The sequence below is a fragment of the Mandrillus leucophaeus genome, unplaced genomic scaffold, assembly GCF_000951045.1.
Source record: "Mandrillus leucophaeus isolate KB7577 unplaced genomic scaffold, Mleu.le_1.0 Scaffold1065, whole genome shotgun sequence".
NCBI classification, from domain to species: Eukaryota; Metazoa; Chordata; class Mammalia; order Primates; family Cercopithecidae; genus Mandrillus; species Mandrillus leucophaeus.
This window is the reverse complement of record NW_012098821.1, coordinates 293,259-314,127: the sequence shown is the minus strand read 5'-3', so window position 1 is coordinate 314,127 and position 20,869 is coordinate 293,259. Positions and strand designations below refer to the sequence as shown.

Genomic DNA, 20,869 nt, shown 5'->3' with positions numbered 1-20,869 from the left:
AATAAATGAAACTGTATTTTATGCACAACTAAGTTGTGAACTAAGACTTTTACCTACCGTATTCACCAAACATTTGGTTCATGCCTCTAGGATAACCTTATCATTGGTTAACATGTAATTATTGGTTAACCTATCTTCTACACTAAAATCCTAAACAGTAAGAATTATGGTGTATTCTTTAAAAAAAAACTCTATCACTGAGCATAATGTTTAGAATATGGGACATTCTTATGAAATATTTACTGGATATATGTATGGATGAGTAAATGAATCATTTTTTATCTATAAGAGAAAGACTGCTGCTGCAAAGAACCACAAGCAGACTAATGAAACCATGCTGCTGTGAATAATAATAGATACTGAGGAGTTAAGGGCTGGAGTTGGACTCTCACTCATAATAGGGGATGCCATTTAGCAATTTGATACAATATTTTGTCTTTTAAAATCTCCTTCAGAGTGACTGCTAGTGATTATGAGGTTCCTTTTAAGGGTAATGAAAATGTTCTAAAATTGAATTGTGATGATGTTTTTTGCACAGTTCTGTGACTTTACTAAAAACAATTGAATCATACACTATAAATGGGTGAATTTTATAGTATGTGAATTATATATCAATAAAGCTGTTAAATAAAAAAGCTTTTGAGTAAATGACACATGAACAAAAAGTTACATCAGCCCATAAAGCACATAGCCACCATAAGTAATTGCATAATGAAACGGATATAAAAGGACTATATGAGGCAAAAGAAGTCTTCTGGGAATCTCCACACCCTGAAGACACAGTGAGTTAGTAGCACCACCACCAGGAACTGGCCTCTCAGCTCTATGCTTGTCTCCAATCAGGCTGGAATAAGTCTCCTCATATTTGAAAGCTTGGCCCTCCCCTGGAATCTAAAGCTTCTCAGCCTTCTGAGTCAGCCTGAAAGGAACAGGCCGGACTGCTGTATGGGCTCTGTAAGTAAAACTGTTTTGTTCAATGAAAATGCTTGACTCTAGATGAATTGGACTTTCTCACCCACAGGGAATAATTTCTTCACAATGTGCAGAATTAGATTAGATGTTGGGATGGTGGGCTGAGGAGGATGGTAGAATTTGCAGAATTATTTATTCTCAGGAAATAGGTAGAGAATGGGTATTTTGTTCTGCCTGATACAGGTTGGATAACTTGTTTTTCGTCAAATGGTTTAATTAGTGTGCTAATATATTTATCACAGTCAGTGAATCTCATTTCTATGCCCAATAGCTATTACTAAAAATGAAAAATTACCAATTTCGAGCACGTTGCATGCCAGCTACTGGTATTAGACACAGTGCATATCCTGTCTTATAGATGAAGAAACTGGATCACAGAAAGTTTGTATTATTTGTAGATTTCAGTAAAACAATTGTTTTTGAGAGCATGAGCTTTGGAATTAAAAACACCTGGGTTAAAAATTCAGCTCTGACTTTCACTAGTTGTGTGTGATTTCAAATATGTTTCAGAACTTCTGATACTCAGTGTCTTTACCAGAAAAATTAATTAAAGTGAATCTAATAATACTTGTCGCATGACGATATAGTAAGAATTAAAATAATGCTTATAAAGCACTGAGGACAATAATGTTCACAAAACAAGTGTCCAGTAAATGTTAGCTATTTCTATGAGTAATATTTTTATTAATGGTGTAGATGGTCTCAAAACTAGTTAGTGTTTGAGCAATATTTTTATTAATGGTGTGGATGGTCTCAAAACTAGTTAGTGTTTGAGCTAGAATCTGAACCCAGGTCAGTTACACACGATAGCCATACCATTGCCAATAGCATGGAGAATACTGATGACACTATACGGTCTAGTTCAGCAGATTAAGAGAGCCACAAACTATAGCTTATAATAGTGCAGTGAAAGAAGAGTATCATCATAATCTGAGTAGGCAGGAAAATTAGTTGAGAGAATATACCTTATTTCGCAAGAGAGAAAATGAAGGTATGTATGAATTGCAGAGGATGGGTCGGAAAGATTTGAGAGTGAAGGCAGCACAAAAGAGAAGCTTGGGGGAAATTTAGTGCCTCCTTCTAAGAATATTCATTAGTCCCCCTCTAGTCTTGGATAGAAACACTTAAGATTTTTTCAATGTAAGAAAAACACAATGAAATAATAGCTTCAAATACCCACTACTAACAATTGCTTGGCCTTCTTATATAGACCTCCCGAGGTTCTCATTTTTTGCATTTCAGGAGTAGAATCAATTAAAAACTAATCTTTATATGTAAGGGATGACAGAGAGAAAGACGAGGGTGTGTGTGTGCACACATGTGTGTGCATATGGTGGGTAGTAATTTTAATTCAGTGATTTGCTAGAGTTCGATGCCATTTGCTGATAAATGAAGCAGGAAGAAGAGCCAAGTTTGGAAGGGAGGAGAGAATGAGTTCTATTTGTCTCATACAGAGGTTGAAGTAACTGAGTGATGATGGGTGAAGATGTCCCTCAGGGGTTGCCATAGTATTTTATTTACCTTTTATTCACCACGTGAAGCATGGAGCTTTGTTCTCCAAAGTGCTATCAATTATGTTTTTAAATTACAGGTTTGATTGCTTCACTGTATTTTCACATTTCATTACTACCTTTACACTTAAAACCAGAAACTTTGCCACAGCATTAAAGATTCTGCTAACTTTTAAAACATAGAACTCTGGAGATGCCATAATTAGATTGCAGATTTATGAGTCTTCTGGATATAAGTGCTATTTAAAGCCATGAGAATAACCAAGATATCTCAAGGAGAGCATAAGAAAAGCAAGGAAAGAAGAGATACTTCTTGGGAGAAAAGCAGACTCCTCTAGAATCCCACAATTTGTAAGGTAGAGAACAAAACCATTGTTTGACAAACAGAAAAAAAGAAAAAAAACACCTCACAGAATAACCATCATTGAAGCTAATGAAGGAGAAAGTTTCAAGGAGGGGGAGGTAAACATTGCCAAAAGTTGAGATGAGGGAGAGAAAAACAAATCTGAGATTAAACTGAGATTAAAAATCACGGGTGACATCATTTGGAGGATTTTCAGAGTCATTAGGGAAAGAATTCAGATTGTTACTGAAGGTGAAGGAATAATAAACAAAAGCGGATTGTTCTCCAAAGGAATTTTTATCCTTATAAAAGATACAGCAGGAAATTGAGAAAGAAACAGGGTTTATGTCTTGTATCCCTCACTATCACTATCAAAGCACAAGGCTAATTATGAAAACTATTCAATATATCCTGGTTGAAATGAATGGTTTGGAAATATCTATATAAAACTGTGGGAAGCTTTTATTGTTGAGTTAGAGTAAAACTTGAGTATTGCAGACTGCAAAAAAGCAACCAATGGTACTAAACAAGATACTAAAGAGGGAAAGGAATTTTGTTGGCATTAAATGAGAAGAGATGGAAAATGATTTATTTATTAAAAGCAAAGCTCCTTGCTTCCAGTGGTCAATAAAAGGTGAATAAAATGTTTAGAAATGTCTGGTTCTTGATGCTCTGCAAAAATTTAAGTTCATTACACTTTCCACGAAATTCAAGATTTTCATGATTTGACCTCTGGTGCTTTCTCTAGCTTCATTTAGCCTCACATTTAAGACTTCGATACATCCCTTCTCTTGTAGTTATCCAACAAACTGCCTTATGTTATTCTTTCATTCATGTCTCTCCTCATGTTATCAATGGCACTGCAAAAGCACACTTCTCCTGTTTTTCATCTTTATAAACTCACATCTACCCATCAAAACTTCACACAGTTATAAGTCGTACAGTCTGTTAAAATTCTTGGAACTGGCTCTTCTTGACACAAACAGACACATTCATGTATGCACACACTCCAAATCTGCCACTCCACACTATTATCTCTTCTGTCTTATCTGTTAGATACAACCTATTCTTATACACTCTACAACCAGTAGCATTTATCTGTTTGTCTGTTTGTCTCTGACACTGCTGATATACACTGTCTGGCATGTAGTGGATATTTAAAATTAGTCATTTTTTATTTTCAGTAAGAGTCCCTAGACTCTTGACACAGCAAACTCGGCTCCCTGTATATGTATACATATAGTTCAGTTCAGTTTGAACTGAACCAAGTGTTCATGGTTGATAGTCAGGAGCTAAAGTGGAGTTATTGGCTGTGGAAAAGAATAAGGTACCCTCTTGTCTCTGAGCCCAGAGTGAATGTAGGAAGGGTGCAAGAAGATATGGTTGTAGAGTGATGGAAAGGAGAGAAATCATTTCTTTTTTGCTGGGCCCAACACAGATCAGGTCAAACTATATACACTATGGTTTTCTTTTGTTTTGTTTATGATCTCTCAGCAAGAAGGAGGAAAAAACTGCCAAGAAGAATGAAAATAGGCAATGAATAAATTGTTGAAATGAAGTAATGGGAACCGTGAAGAAGTTAGGATGAAAGAGAAATTATTCAAATAGCAATTAAATTTTTTAAAGTGGTTACATAAAATTTCCTACAACACAATGACAAAAATTACAACTCAGACATTGCATGGGAATTAAAAATCATGAAAGCCTGAATTAATTGACATAAATGAAGCCCCTCTGTACTTTCATAACCATTTGTATTATTCATCAATGTATATGAGATCTTGAAGTTACTGAACAATGGTTCTGCTCTCTCTCTCTCTCACTGGATTATAAACTCTCTAAGAGGGGTTTTATTTGTGTTGTCCTTTAGCTTCTAACACAGCACTATGTAAGATCCAGATACTCAGTTAATGTCCCTGAGAGAGTAAAACAAGATCAAGAGAAGAAGTGTTACAAGTGCATTACTGCTCAACACTTCTACACAGGCCATTCTGAAAGCCTGGGAATTCTTCATCTCAACTTATATAAAACGCAGAAATCTTTCAAGCACTGGTTTTTCTAGAAAGCCTTCTCCAAATTCGACAAACCACTGAATGCTCTCTTTCTGTTAATTCCGTTTTAGTGTGTTTTGGTTTATAAAAATTATTTTATCGTATTTCTAGTTGACAAATAATATGGTATATATTTGTGGGGTAAAATGTGATGTTGTAATACATGTATGCATTGAGGAATGATCAAATCAGGCTAATTATCATATCCATCACCTCAAATATTTATCATTTCTTTGTGGTGAGAACATTTAAAATTCTTTTTGTTTTCTTGGAAATATACTATACATTAACTATAAGTCTTATTTCTCTAAGAGGTTTGATCATACATTTTAGATATTTTCATCACTCTCCTGATGACACGTTATTCCAGAATCTAAAGCTATAGTTTCATTATTTGGTCAAATCGTGTAACCTAAAATTTCTTATTGTTCCTCTAGTTTTCTGTTAATTTTAGTTAAATCCCTACCCTTTTTTTCACTAAGACTTCTTTCGGTGATCCTTGAGGTGGCACTTCATCAGGGTGAATGTGTGAGTCTGGATACGTTGAGGTTCCTCTCCATCCTCTCTTTTATCAACACTTACTGTCAGCCACCCAGCACCCTTTCTTTTCCCCTGAAGAATAGTTACCCTGCAACTAGCTATCTCTCATTGATTGAGCCCTCTGCAGCCAAAGCCCTAATCTCTGATTTTCCCTTGACCCCCATCTTCAACTCACCCATACCCATCTACCTTTCTGCAATTCCGTACTCAATGAAAAAAAAAAATGTGATGTTTGCAATAAAGTTATACTTTTTCCTCCCGAAACAAAACAGTAACATTCCATTAGTTATCTCCTAAGAAGTATGTCTTAACAAAATAGAGAGATTCCGTTCTGGAGAACTAGTCTTCAAGCGGACTGAAGAGAGAACTGTGTTGGAAGGTGGCAGCACACTCTATCAGGTGGGGGCCGCCTCCTGTCTTCTTAAGCCTGGTGGGAGGTCTGTATTCTAATTCACCATCTCTTCCAAATGTGACGCCAGGTATCACATTGTAAGGGTTTATTTAATAGTTAGATGCTGAAGCCATTTATTTGTCACTTCCTATGTGTGACTTTGTATTATAATGATCTCTTTCTTCATATTTTCTGGCTTCCCAAATTGTCTGTAAGCTTCTCTGCTTTCCACACTTACGACCAATGTAATATTGCTGTTCCACAGCTCCAGTGAATTTTTCTCTGGCGATAACCATAGAGGAAAAATAACGCACTACCTCTTTAGCACAATTTCAACATGCCAGAAAGAATGAAATATGATTGGCAAATTTGGGGTAAAGTGTTTATTATTAGTTCGGTTATCTATGGCTAGAATGATCAGAGGACTGGTCACATGATATAAACACAGCTGCCAGCAAAGTGCCCTAGAGAAGAAAGATTGTACACTGAGGCAAATTCAAAGACAAAGCAAAGTATCCACTACAGCAGTTGAAATCTGACATTTTTTAATCAATTTAAATGAGTCATTCATAGTTTCATATTATATAAATACTCATGTCAGTTTTCTGTACAATAAAATTATTTTAATTCGATCAATACACAAACGAACGTAGCTTTTTTTTTTGTTTTAAGCTCTCACCTTGTTCTGTACTTTTAATTCAGCATGTCAGCTTTGCAGACTATCACCTCCACTTCCATCATTTTCCTGCTCACTGGTGTTCCTGGGCTGGAAGCCTTCCACACCTGGATCTCCATTCCCTTCTGCTTCCTCTATGTAACTGCTCTTTTGGGAAACAGCCTGATCCTCTTCGCTATCATCACTCAGCCCAGCCTCCATGAACCCATGTACTATTTCCTCTCCATGCTGTCTACCACTGGCCTTGGCCTATCCATATCCACTCTGGTCACCATGCTGGGTATATTCTGGTTCAATGTGAGGGAAATCAGCTTTAATGCCTGCCTGTCCCAGATGTTCTTTATTAAATTCTTCACTGTCATGGAATCCTCGGTGCTGTTGTACATGGCTTTTGATCGTTTTATGGCCATCTCTAATCCCCTTAGGTATGCCATAATTTTAACTGACTCCAGAATAGCTCAAATTGGAGTGGCAAGTGTCATCGGGGGGATCCTAATGCTGACACCAATGGTAGCACTTCTTATAAGACTTTCCTACTGCTACAGCCACGTACTCCACCACTCCTACTGCTACCACCCTGACATGATGAAGCTGTCATGCACAGACACCAGAATCAACAATGCAGTTGGGTTGACTGCCATGTTCCCTACTGTTGGTGTAGACTCAGTTCTCCTCCTCCTTTCTTATGTTTTGATCATTAGGACTGTCCTTAGCATTGCTTCCCCAGAAGAGAGGAAGAAAATCTTCAGCACATGTGTCTCCCACATTGTGGCTGTTGCTATAGATTACATTCCATTGATCAGCCTGTCCTTTGTTCACAGATTTGGGAAACAAGCCCCAGCCTATGTACATACTATGATTGCTAACACCTACCTGCTGATTCCCCCTGTAACGAACCCCATCATCTACAGTGTGAAAACCAAACAGGTATGTAGAGCTGTGATAAAAATTCTCCATTCCAAAGAAACATAGAATTGTAGAATTCCAGCACTAGATGGACCCCTCAAGATGGTATACTTCAGGTCATGTTACCAATTAAAAACAAAAACAACCAAAGAACTGGTGCCCATTGAAGCTAAGCATATAATCATTTAAAGTTAAAGCTGGAATGCATCTAGAACATCAGCTAGTTTGACTACTTTATTTCCCAGATGAGGAGGTGAAGACATGGAATGGAAGAGATGAACAGCCTAAAATTAGCCTTACATCTAAAAATTCTCCTTCTCACACCACTGTTGGGTCCAAACTGTTGTTGCCTTCTGTCCCTGCCGACAGCCTTTCTATTATTATCTCATCTACTTCATAGCAGTTAGAATGACACATTATAGAAAAGTCACTCCTGTGTGAGAAATAGGTAGTATTTTCCAACTGTTCTAGTAATTTCGATTGCCATTTATTATTTGCTCTGACAAGTCATGGTTCTAAGTGTTTTTTATGTGTATTAACACATTTTATATCTAAAACAATGTTATAAGATAATCACTTTTATTATCAATAAGAAAATTGAAGCATGAAATGTTACGTAGCTTGCTTAAACAGCTAGTAACTGGTGTTGCTGATGGCAGAGCACATCCATGCAGACTGACTCCAGAGCCCCCCACACTCTTAACTTTAATGCTATATTGCTACCTATAATATAATATATAGGTATATAATTTATATATAATTTATATTTCCAAAAATTATATGAATATATATATAAACTTATATTTATAAATTATATGCTTATATATAAATTATATTTATATTTATAAATCTAAATATAGAGAGAAGTTCAGGTAATTTTTACTAGGAAACATAAAAAAGTAAAACAATTAATTTTTAAAAACCACCACTCTAACCTCTAGAAATTTTCAGTCAAATTAGGGAGAAAAAGCCCAAATCAAATCTTCAAACCTTACAAATATATTTCTACTTGATGATCGTTCCTGACTCAAGCATATTTCAGTATTTCTCTCAGCCCTCCATCAACAATCTGCCCCAACAGAAATGGAAAGTGACTACAAATGAATTATGGTCATTTACTTATGTATTTTTAAATTTGTGTCATAATAGTCATGTAATGGCTTAATCCAGAAAGAGAATTAGTTCCACCCTGGGTATGTCCATTAATTCTCAAAATTTTTAAAGCATGTATTTCAATGCCACACTAATATCACTAATTTAAGATGGGCTTTATAGATCCAGAAATGAAGTAGAAGTAATCATTCATATCTACCGGCTTCCCCCCTCACTTTATGCAGATCTCTGCCAACTGCACCTTATTACAGGGCCTTTGATGTTATAATAATAATAATAGTAATACCTTTCCCTCAATTTCTTCCTATATTCACTCTCATCCTTACCTGCCTTATTTTTAATTTTTAGCATTTTTATTCCTCAACGTATTACATATAGGCTGTTTCTTTTCTGGTTTCCTCATCATTCCCTATAGGGAATTTATTAAATGACTATAGTACTTATAGTACTGTAAGAATTATGTCAAATCCTCAGCCTGTTTGATCACAACATTTCAGTTTCAATTATTGTCAGTCTTCATCTTAATATGTTGGCATGTCCTGAGACTTTGTTCTCAGACCTTTATGCTTTGTCATAATCCCTTCCTTGGTCATCCCATTCAGTATTATGTCTTTAAGTACCATCTCTATGCTGACAAAATCCAAATTAATATTCGTAGTTCAGACTCATCCCACTGCCTATGTATCAGTATCATTACTTGAATGTCTCATAATCATCTTAGAATCAACATCTAATATACACTAATATTCCCATCAAGGAAAAAGCATGCTCACCCACAGTCTTCCCTAACTCAGTAACTCTACCTTCCAGTTTGTTGAGACAAAGCACTTGTAGTTATCCCTGATGCCTTTCTATCACTCCTATGCTACATCTGCATGTTCTGGCAACCCTTTCTTCTAGATATCTCAGATATTGATGTCTAAAATCAAGTCACTTTATACCACTTCTACTGCTACCACTGTGATGCAAGCCATCATCTTGGACCTAAATTATTATAACAGCCTTCTGGTGGGTCTTCCTTCATCCACATTTGCTTTACAGTCTATTTTCTCCCATAGTGAAGTTAGACTGATTAAACTAATCAGTTTAATGCACAAGGTAGATCAAGTTCAATATACCCCAATGGCATCCTGTCTTACCTAGGAAAAATTCACAGTCACTGTAAAAGCATATAAAGATCTATATGATCTATATTCCCTCCATCAGCCCAATATTATCTTCTACTGCTCTGCCAGTGATTCACTCTATGTCACCCACACTAGCTTCCAAATATTTTCTTAAACTCATCAAGCATGCTTCAACATCAGTTTACACATGCTATTCTCACTACCTGGAATGTTTGTCCTCCAGAGACCCACATGACTTACACTTCACTTTATATAGATCTCTGCTCAAGTGCACCCTATTACAGGGCCCTTGATGTTATAATAACAACAACAACACCTCTCCCTCAATTCCTGCCTGTATTCACTCTCATCTTTATCTGCCTTACTTTTAATTTTTAGCATTTTTATACCCCAGTATATTACATAAATGTTATTTATTTTCTGGTTTCATTACCACAACATAATGTTTTTGAGAATAAAGAATTGGTCCATTTACGCTATCTCCCAGCCCTAAAATAGGGCCTGCCACATAGTAAAAATAGTAGAATGTCTTAATGATCTGGCTCTGTTTACCTCTTAAGCTTCATTGCTTCCCCTCTGTACAATGCCCCAGAGACAACAAACAACCTGCATGTCCTAAGTCCCAGTAAAGAATGTCCTGTCCCTTTTAAGCCTACCTCCACCTAGAGCATTCTCACTCTGTTCCTTCTCCTGACTTAGAATAGAAGGGGCTCTCCTTCAGGGACTTTTCCTGACCTCTCTGGTCTGTCTGGTGCCCTTTCCAGGTGCTCCTGCAGCACCTTGTTCTTCTCTCTCAAGACAACTCCTTCCAAACTCTCTTGTCACCATTCTCCCCACAACAAACTCTGAGCTCACTTCTTGGGGTCAGGGACTGGGTCTATTCACTGTTGTTTCCACATTTCTATCTATAGTGTCTGCTCCATTGTAACTTTTACTCTTCATTGAATTAATGAATTAATAGTGTCTTTGATGCGTAAGGATTTTGATGGCATACAAGAAGATAACAAAGTTCTCCTATACCAGAAAGTTCTTCGTATCTACAAATATATTTTTGTGAAATTTCACATTTTAGAGAATACTGTGCCAAGTACTGCTATTTGGTATAAAAAGTTCACTCTTTTTCATATGATCTAGTATACCCTGATCCTAATCTTGTGAAGCCTTATTCCCACTTTCCAACATAAAACTTGCTTTGTCTAGTGAATGAATGTAGGTAATAGTAAAACTTAGGAGGCCACTTTAAAGGGGTGATTTATATTTTGAATAAACTGCCAGTTTATTTCTACATATTTCTTTCCCCTTCTATTCCCTAATATGTACCCCCACAGATCATCTTTACATATCTGTAACTCACAATGAAGCAAAAACAAAAATCCAGAGAAGCTACAGGCAGATCTGAAGTGGAAAGATGGAAAAGCTCAGATGATACAGGCCTACAGACTAGGGTTATGTTTATTTGTTTCCATACACTACTATTACAGAAGATAGCAAATAGAGCTGAAGGAAAAGGATGGAGATACTCAGAGTCCTAAAAATAGAAAGGAGAAAAAGGAACATCAACCTCAAGGACAACTGAGATGTTCGCACAACTTCTGCAGATTCTCTTCCCCCACCTCACCTCACAAATGCTAACCTGTGGATAGTCCTTCTGTCCAACAATCCTGGCAGCTTATAAGCTTCCATCTATAGGAAATTGATAATGTAGATACCGAGACTGGGTGGGTTGCAGAACAAATGTCATGCTCTGACCAAGATGCATAAGCTCACAATGAGTTGGGGACTTTCCTAAAAGCCAGAGCACTAGTAGTGACCACTGGCCACTGTTGTAGCTACTTGAACATGGTAGTGGTGGTGAAGATGGAAATAAGAGGAAACATGCAAAAGATTTTTAGAAGGAAAAATAGACAAGATCGGTTGAATAACTGAATGTGAAGGATGAGGAAATGCTACGTATCTTAAGTTTTGTCTCACATAACTAAACTCATAAGCACATCCACTTCATCCTCCTAAAATTCACCCTCCTAACAGCTTCTGGAATAGCAATCTGAAACACATGTCTATTTGTGATGTCCCTGCTTAAAACCATTTATTCACCTCCCAATTCCTACAGGATGAAGTCCTTGAGTTCACAGCCTATCATCAGTTCACATCCATTGACCTCTTCAATTTCTCTTTCCTTTTTGGTTGATTCTATGCTTCAGCCAAGCTACAATTGTTCATAATTCCTCTATAGAAAATTCTGTTTCTTTCATGATTTTCTGTCTGCTGAAATACGCTCTTTTTGGACCCACCCAATGACTAAATAAATACCCCTCTCAAGTTCCCACAAAAATCTGTGGCATTCACTGCTCTTTCATATTATTTCAGGTTTCTTTGGGTAGGTGTCTGTGAATACTTTGAAGGCAAGGGCTTTGTCTTATTCACCTCTGTCACCCTAAACTCAGCACAGTACCTGCACAAAACCAGCATTGAGAATGTGCTTATTACACAATGAATGAATTAATTAACTCCATTGCCAGATATAGGTGACCAACAAATACTTAATGGCTGATTGATAAGAAAGTAATTCTGTTTCTGTGTTCAAAGATTACGGTGATGATGACAAGGTAAGACTCATGTGTGAGGCATACTTAGAAAGGATGGCAGATAGAACAGGTTAGTGTTAAATATTAATAAAGTATGAAGGTAACTCTGCTGGGTATGACGTAGGGGACACGTCACTGGAAGAGAGCCATCAAGCATCCTGAGGTACTGAGGATACCTCAATATCCTGGAGAAGGTGGTTGGGGTGGTTTTTTTTTATCTATTTTGCTTATAACTTTGTAATCCTTTGACAAACATTTGTTTAATGTGAATAAACAAAGAGTCAGAATACCTGGTTCTCTAACCAATATTATCACTAATTAACTATACGACCTAGGACAAAAAGCTGTCATCTCATCTAGGCTTTATCTATAATCCAGGAGCAATGAAGAGTGGCTTTGATACATTAAGGGCTGTTTTGTCAACCAGAAGAAAGGCTAGGGAAAGATATGGAGAATTGCATGTCCCTATTTTGAATTATGGAACTAAACTTTTGTAGTTTTAGAGAGGATGCAAACTCCTAAAGCCTAAGGACCATGCCTAGTCACACATGTTGTCTGTTGTGTCTAGCAGAGTGGCACATGAAGAAACACGCTCATCCTGTGGCTGACTCTGTGTGCTTAGGTTAGCTTGGAGGAGTGGGAGCAGATTGTCGAAAGCCCTGTATATGTGAGTGTGGGAGTGATTGCAGAGGCAGTGGGTGCTTTGAGGTTGTTCTCCCTGGACAGGAATAGTGGGAAGCCCGTGGGAATGGCACACAAGTGGACATGGAGATATTTTTCCTCTGTCTGCCAAGTCCCTGGGGCCTCAGTTCATACTCCACAGCCTGTTCCCATGGGCTTTCTGAGGGACATTATAAAAAAGGCCTGAACCAGAAAGCAAAACCAGTTCCAGTTGCTCTTTCTAAGTAGGACTGTACCATTCTCAGGTAAGTGCACCCTCACCTGGGGTCAGGCAGCCTTAGCTCCTGCCATCCTAAGGGACCTTGAAGACCCCACATACTGGTTCAAGTCAGGGCAGGGAGAAGTCCTTGCATCCCATCCACAACTTTATGGACTGGGAAGAGATATCCCAGAGTCTTAGCAACAATCAGGAAAGGCAAGTGAGAATGAATGCAACAGCCACATTCGACCCAAAGAGAAGCTGAAATTGGGTTTAGCAGGGAGTCTACTTTAGGCAGGATGCCAGGCAACATGGGAGGGTGACGTGAGGTCTTTCAGGATAGGTATTTTGGGAGATGAGATGATGGCCCAAAGTCTTATACTCTAGTGAGCATGTGCAGGTACCAGCAAGGCAGAAAATATGCTCTGCAGAGAGAGGGTTTAAGAAAGTAACCAGCTCTGGGGCCAATAATCTTGTTATCTATCAGCACTGCATGTGGTAGCATAGCAAAAGGCATTAAGAAAGAAAATATACGTCACTGTGCTCCCCTTGGTCTCCCTCCATGCCTGCTCTTTTCTTCACCCTGGGTCCTATTTCGCTGGAACACAGTGGTCTAGTGATCTGGCCTCTCTTCAGGGAAGGTTCCTTACTTCTGCCCCACACATTACAGCATGATTTGTTTAAATTTCTGTATCCCCTTCCCCAAGCTATGATGGATACAGAAATGGATGGATGGATGCAAGATGCAAACTACCTTGTATCTCACTAAAGGATGCAATCATCTGCCTTTGAAAAGGGCTTTTCATGTTCTGATAGCAACTGGGAGCCAAATATGGTATTTAATATTTGTCAAGGAGCTTAGCTATTTTGTCTGCACAAGTTCTGAAGGTGGAGAAGAGAAAATAGAGGCAGAAGTATGGGTTTGTAACCTTTGAACCCCGAATCTGTCCTTCCTTGCTTATCCAAAATGGGGAGAATCCAGTTCTAATCTCTTTGTATTAATGTTATCATATTGTAATTTAAGATCACTGGTATCTAACCCCTCTACATTAAGACCAAATTGAAGGGCATCTCCCAGCTGCAGGAAGAACTCAGATGATGAGTGAAAAATTCTGGGGTTAGGGGAGTGCAATATAAGCAGGCTAACCTGTTTCAATGAAACAGATAATCAATGAAGACACCTGCATCATTTGTTTCCAAAAGTTAGGCCTTGCAGCCAAGGCTTTGGCGTTCTAGAGAAAATTAGCTCTAAAGACCAAGGTACCTAGGCAAACTAGCAGAGAAGAAGTTTCGTGAAGTCAGAACCCAGGTGTTTGGGTGAGGGTAGGGAGTTGGGGCAAAGAAACACTGGGCTTCTAAAAAAGAAATGTCTCCCCTGAGATGAATGACTTGTTGGCACAAGTTTCAGGAAAGACAAAGCTCTAAAAATATCATTGTAAAATTAATAATACTTCTCCAAAGTAAGGACTCAACTCAAACTATCCTTGGATGCAATTAAAGTGGCCTTGGAAGAAGCTTTCAGATGTGGAGGTACTCACCAGTGTCTTGACAGCACCTTCATCTCTGAAGAAGTCATCAGAGGGAGCCACTACCTTTGATTTTATGACCACAGATGAGTTTCCTTTAATCTGAAAGAGATTGGCTTTTGGCATTTTTTTTTTCCTTAGGTTTTGTTTATTTATGTTCTTTTAAGCTTTAAAAAAATGTCATTGCTGTGCTTCTTATTCCTCTGGCTGACTTCAGAATTGAGGACCGGGAATCCTGAAAATTTGCAAAGTTATCTCCTATCCTCACTGCCTTGGAACACCCATTATTCCACTCTCTGTCTAATTTCTACTCATGTTTCAAGTCTAAACAGGAAGATTCTTCTGTGATCATGCCTCTCTCTTTCGCATGAATTAAATGCATACATTATGCTAGTAATGCTTCTGGAATGAAGGAATAATCGAAAGAAAGAAAGTGGGGAGAGGGAAGCAGGGAAAGTAAAATAAGAAAGGCAGCCTTATCTGGAAGGAGCTCCCAAAAGTGTATCTCTTAACACATATCAGAAAAAAAGGGTCACCAAATATCCAGACAATGAAGGTATGGATCAGTAGGAAGAATCTGAGGGAATTTGGAAAGGCTACATTTTGGAAAAAGCATTGCTCTCCCAGGGTTCCCTTTTAAAAATTTAAATAAACCTTGAGAGTAGTGATGCATAAATGAATTTGAGCTGTCACAGTTCCCCCTTTGGAAGAGGGCCTCAGAGCTTATAAAAGACCCTAAGTGGGGGTGGGAGGAGACAAAAGGGGTGGGATGTCAGTTTCAAGTTTCCAGGGCATTCTCTGATTGTGCTCTATGTCCCTGCAGACTGCCAGTGTGACCTCACCCTCTCCAGTCACCCCTCCTCAGTTCCAGCTATGAGTTCCTGCAACTTCACACATGCCACCTTTGTGCTTATTGGTATCCCAGGACTAGAGAAAGCCCATTTCTGGGTTGGCTTCCCCCTCCTTTCCATGTATGTAGTGGCAGTGTTTGGAAACTGCATCGTGGTCTTCATCGTAAGGACGGAACGCAACCTGCACTCTCCGATGTACCTCTTTCTCTGCATGCTGGCAGCCATTGACCTGGCCTTATCCACATCCACCATGCCTAAGATACTTGCACTTTTCTGGTTTGATTCCCGAGAGATTAGCTTTGAGGCCTGCCTTACCCAGATGTTCTTTATTCATGCCCTCTCGGCCATTGAATCCACCATCCTGCTGGCCATGGCCTTTGACCGTTATGTGGCCATCTGCCACCCACTGCGCCATGCTGCTGTGCTCAACAATACAGTAACAGCCCAGATTGGCATCGTGGCTGTGGTCCGCGGGTCCCTCTTTTTTTTCCCACTGCCTCTGCTGATCAAGCGACTGGCCTTCTGCCACTCCAATGTACTCTCACACTCCTATTGTGTCCACCAGGATGTGATGAAGTTGGCCTATGCAGACACTTTGCCCAATGTGGTATATGGTCTTACTGCCATTCTGCTGGTCATGGGAGTGGATGTAATGTTCATCTCCTTGTCTTATTTTCTGATAATACGAACGGTGCTGCAACTGCCTTCTAAGTCAGAGCGGGCCAAGGCCTTTGGAACCTGTGTGTCACATATTGGTGTGGTACTTGCCTTCTATGTGCCACTTATTGGCCTCTCAGTGGTACACCGCTTTGGAAACAGCCTTCATCCCATTGTGCGTGTTGTCATGGGTGACATCTACCTGCTGCTGCCTCCTGTCATCAATCCCATCATCTATGGTGCCAAAACCAAACAGATCAGAACAAGGGTGCTGGCTATGTTCAAGATCAGCTGTGACAAGGACTTTCAGGCTGTGGGAGGCAAGTGACCCTTAACACTACACTTCTCCTTATCTTTATTGGCTTGATAAACAATTATTTCCAACACTAGCTTATTTCCAGTTGCCCATAAGCACATCAGTGCTTTTCTCTGGCTGGAATAATAAACTAAAGTATGGTCCATCTACTTAAAGGACTATTATGTGGAATAATACATACTAATGAAGTATTATGTGAATTAAAGACTACAATAAAACCAAACATAAAGATACATGATTGAAGCCAAGTTGAAAAATAGCATATGCCTTGGAGGAAATGTGCTCAAATTGCTAATGATTTAGTGTTGTCCCTACTTTCTTTTTATTATTATTATTATCATTATTATTATTATGGAGGTATTGGTTAACTGTCATGTACAACTTTTTTTTTTTTTTTTTTTTTTAGATGGGGTCTTGCTCTGTCACCAGGCTGGAGTGAAGTGGCATGATCTCGGCTCACTGCAACCTCCGCATCCTGGGTTCAAGCAATTCTTCTGCCTCAGCCTCCTGAGTAGCTGGGACTACAGGCACGTGCCACCACACCTGGCTAATTTTTTGTATGTTTCAGTAGAGACGAGGTTTCACCATGTTGGCCAGGATGATCTCGATTTCCTGACCTCGTGATCCACCTGCCTCGGCCTCCCAAAGTGCTGGGATTACAGGTGTGAGCCACGGCGCCCGGCCCGTGTACAACTTTTTAAATAGGGAATATGATAGCTGGGCATGGTGGTATGCACCTGTAGCCCCCACTACCCGGAAGGCTGAGGTGGGAGAATCGCTCGAGTCCAGGAGTTTGAGGTTCAGTGACCCATGATCACACCACTACACTCCAGCCTGGGCAACAGAGCAAGACCCTGTCTCAAAGCATACAATGGAATAACATGTCAAATGAAATAGGGAAAACGAAGCTGACCATTTATGTAAGCCAGGGCTTGTCACAGTCTCTATTGTCATTATGCATTACCTGGGAATTTATATAAGCCGTTAATAATAACGCCAACCAACATATCACGTGTGCTCACAATGTTCTGGCACTATTGTAAGTGCTTTACAGGTTTCATGTGTTCTTCATAACTTGGTGGAGTAGGTACCATTTGTGTCTCTTTATTATAAGTGAGAGAAATGAAGTTTATATTATCAAGGGGACTAAAGTCACACAGCTTGTGGGCACTGCACCAAGATTTAAAATTAAATTCGACAGTTGAATACAGTTACTTAACTACCACGTTATATTGCTTCCTGGGTAACATCTGCCATTTATTTCCTCAGCTGTACAAATCCTCTGTTTTCTTTCTGTTACACGCTAACATCAATGGCTTTGAACGTGTGATGAGAGATAATCCTGCCCTAGTTGTGGGCAACACATGCAGAATACTCTTCCTGTTTTACAGCCACCTTTCATGGTCTTATTGCTTGCTTCTTTCCAGATTCAGGGAGAATGTTGTTGTCTATTTGTCTCTTACATCTCCTTGATCATGTCTTCATTTTTTAATGTGCTCTGTACCTGTCAAAAATTTTGAATGTACACCACATGCTATTGTCTGAACTTAAGTATAAGATAAAATAAAATTTTATTTTAAATTTTGCTGAGTGTTATGCCTATTGATTTTACATTTATAGAATCCTATAAATCAGAGTTGGAGATGTGAGAGATTCCCTAGTCTTCTTTCTCACCAGTGCAGGAATCCTGACTGGAATGGTTCACACAATAGTAAGGATGCTGAATGCATCTTATTTCAATGTAGGGTATTCCCACTGTACTGCTGAGCAGATCCAGTGAGCAGCTGAGATCTGAATACAATCATTGGGCCTATATGTTCCCTCCGTAGCTTCACTAAACAAGTCTTGGGTGCAGGACTTGGGTAGATAAACCATGAGGGAGACTCTATACTGTAGGCTCTCTCTTAGGAGGAGGGAATCACAGATACTTGATGTGTAGTGATGACGGGCTCTGCCAGCATATAGATCTGTGAGCATTCAACTGTGCTTCATTGTTCAGAGGCAGTAAAGTGGCTTCCAAAGTCAGGCAGTTAATCAATGCACATAGGCCAGGGCTAAAGGGAGGAAACACAATAGAAGAAATGGATGATTTCTCTAAAGAAATGAAAGTGTACCCATGCTCTCTGTAAAGTGCAGATTCAGGTGTTGGGCCCCACCCTCAAATAATGAGGTCATGTGCCTCATTTTACGAGGTTAAACTCTACTATGTCTCTCCCCACAATCTCAGTCCTCTTCTACCTTCCTGTCCACTCCTTTACCTCAATTCAGATCCTCCAGCCTACTTCCATATGCCTAAGAACATAGCCATATTGACAATTTAATGAGTAGTAGATTTCTTTCTCTCTCTTCTGTGAACAGCTAATCCCTTACTGTCTCCCACTATGATCCAAGTTGTTTATATACTCTTATCACCTCCTCTCCCTTTCCCTCTGTCCTAAGATTTTTAACTTTTAAAAGTAGCCCAGGCCGGGAATGGTGGTTCATGCCTGTATTCCTAGCACTGTGGGAGGCTGAGGGAGGCGCATCACCTGAGGCCAGTAGTTTGAGACCAGTGTGGCCAATATGGTAAAATTCCATCTCCACTAAAAATACAAAAAATAGCCAGGTGTGGTGGTGGGTGTCTGTAATCCCAGATACTCTGGAGGCTGAGGCAGGAGGATCACTTGAACCAGGGAGGTGGAGGTTGCAGTGAGCCGAGATCTCCACCACTGCACTCCAGCCTGGACAACAGAGCGAGACTCCTTCTCAAAAAAAACAAAACAAAACAAAACAAAATAGGCCAAAGACTTCTGTGCCAATGTTCATAGTAGCATTATCCACAATCACCGAAAGGTGGAAACAACCCAAATGTCCATCAACAGATGAATGGATAAACAGAATGTGGTTTATATATACAGTGGAATATTATTCAGTCTTAAAAATCTGGCACCCACTACAACATGGATGAAACTTGAAAACATTATGCTAAATAAAATAAGCCAGCTGACAAAAGGACAAATCATATATGATTCCACTTACATACAGTATCTAGAATAGGCAAATTCATAAAGAAAGAAAGTAGAATACAGGTTACCAGGGGCTGGGGAAGGGGAGGATGGAGAGTTATTGTTTATGGGTGCAGAGGTTCCGTTTGGGATAATAAAAAAGTTCTGGAAATGGATAGTGGTTATGCGGGTTGCACAACAATATGAATTTGCTTAATGTTACTGAATTGTACATTTTATGTTTAAAATGTTAAATTTTATTTTACATATGTTTACCACAATAAAAGTTGCCAAAAATAATGCAAAACTCTCATGATCAATTTTATCTTGAGAATATGTTGAAATGATTATATTTTAGATGTCAGGTTTAAAATATATTATTAAGGTATTTTAAAGAGTAGCTTGAAGAGGATGATATTTAGTTCAAAGTAATAAAGCTTTAATAGTAGGGCTACCAAGGTTGTAACAGGGCCATTATTTATAGCGGCAATTTTTATAGTCTTCAAATCCCATCCTGAAGGATACCAGCTGTATGTACATCTGGTCACCTAGCCTAAGGCTGAGCAAACAGAAGGCGGGAGACTTCCTGGCACTGTGCACGCTTGGGTAAGTCAACTTTCTCTTCTCCATTTTTCTACCTGTAACCTTATTGTAGGTTTCATTTCTCAGACAGCAGTACAGAAATAGAAAAAAACCTTCAATTATACTTTCAATTATCCTTCTATGACTGTCAAATAATAACTTAGCAATATCTTACTGATTGGAATAATAAAGTTGTGATCATGTGGCTGAGAAAAAATCATATGACCTTGTGATGGTTAATATCATGTGCCCACTGGCTGGACTATAGTACCCAGATACTTAGTCACTCATGTTTTCTGGATTTCCCTGTAAGGATGTTTTTTTTCAGATGAGATTAATGTTTTAATCAGAGGACTTCGAGTAAAGGAGATTACCTTCCACAATGGGGGTGGGCCTTATCCAATTAGTTGAAGGCCTCAGTAGATCAGATTGACCTGCCCTGGGCAACAAGAATTATCCCAACAGAGGTGGCCTGAGGACTTAATTGCCATGTTGTCTCCAGATTGGCTCTGCAGTCTACTGACCTACCCTACAGATATTGGATTCACTAGTCTCCATTGCGTGAGCTGATTCCTCAACAGAAATATCTCTATTTCTCTATCTCTACATATTATCTATCTATCTATGTGTCTATCTATCTATATATCTCCTTTGATTCTGCTTCTCTGGAGAACTCTGACAAATACAAACCTAAAAGTTATAAAAGTGGGGAAAATTGTCCCTGTGAGCAGCTAACCTGTGAAGGGAGAACTGAAATTTGAAAGAAACCCCATAAAAACAACATGCAAAACACAAATCAAATTAACTGGGCCAGCCAAATCTAAGGTCGGCATCACAAACTACACAAGCCCAAATTCT

General features: G+C 39.0%; 2 protein-coding genes across 3 annotated transcripts; both read left to right on the top strand.

Annotated features, from left to right (window-relative positions):
• The first annotated feature begins 750 nt into the window (after nt 1-750).
• On the top strand, nt 751-18,030 carry LOC105542928 (olfactory receptor 51E2). Of its 2 annotated transcripts, XM_011984644.1 has the most exons (3): nt 751-954; nt 12,340-12,418; nt 15,445-16,761. In XM_011984644.1, the coding sequence occupies exons 1-3, from the start codon at nt 826-828 to the stop codon at nt 16,455-16,457; spliced, it is 1,221 nt and encodes a 406-aa protein (XP_011840034.1). In that variant the 5' UTR covers nt 751-825; the 3' UTR covers nt 16,458-16,761. The 2 variants fall into 2 exon arrangements, with proteins under 2 accessions (XP_011840034.1, XP_011840040.1); XM_011984650.1 differs by lacking the exon at nt 12,340-12,418 and having other exon boundaries at nt 759-954; nt 15,445-18,030.
• LOC105542919 (olfactory receptor 51F2-like) lies at nt 6,512-7,456 on the top strand. Its single transcript, XM_011984637.1, has one exon. The coding sequence runs from the start codon at nt 6,512-6,514 to the stop codon at nt 7,454-7,456; it is 945 nt and encodes a 314-aa protein (XP_011840027.1).
• Nucleotides 18,031-20,869: the final 2,839 nt, after the last annotated feature.

Excerpts from the sequence above, each read along its gene's own strand:
- LOC105542928 (XM_011984644.1), top strand. The coding sequence starts at position 826 with ATGCTTGTCTCCAATCAGGCTGGAATAAGTCTCCTCATATTTGAAAGC. Across the intron at positions 955-12,339 it reads CGGACTGCTGTATGGGCTCT|GGGACACGTCACTGGAAGAG; the intron begins GTAAGTAAAACT and ends GGTATGACGTAG. Across the intron at positions 12,419-15,444 it reads TCCTGGAGAAGGTGGTTGGG|ACTGCCAGTGTGACCTCACC; the intron begins GTGGTTTTTTTT and ends ATGTCCCTGCAG.
- LOC105542919 (XM_011984637.1), top strand. The coding sequence starts at position 6,512 with ATGTCAGCTTTGCAGACTATCACCTCCACTTCCATCATTTTCCTGCTC.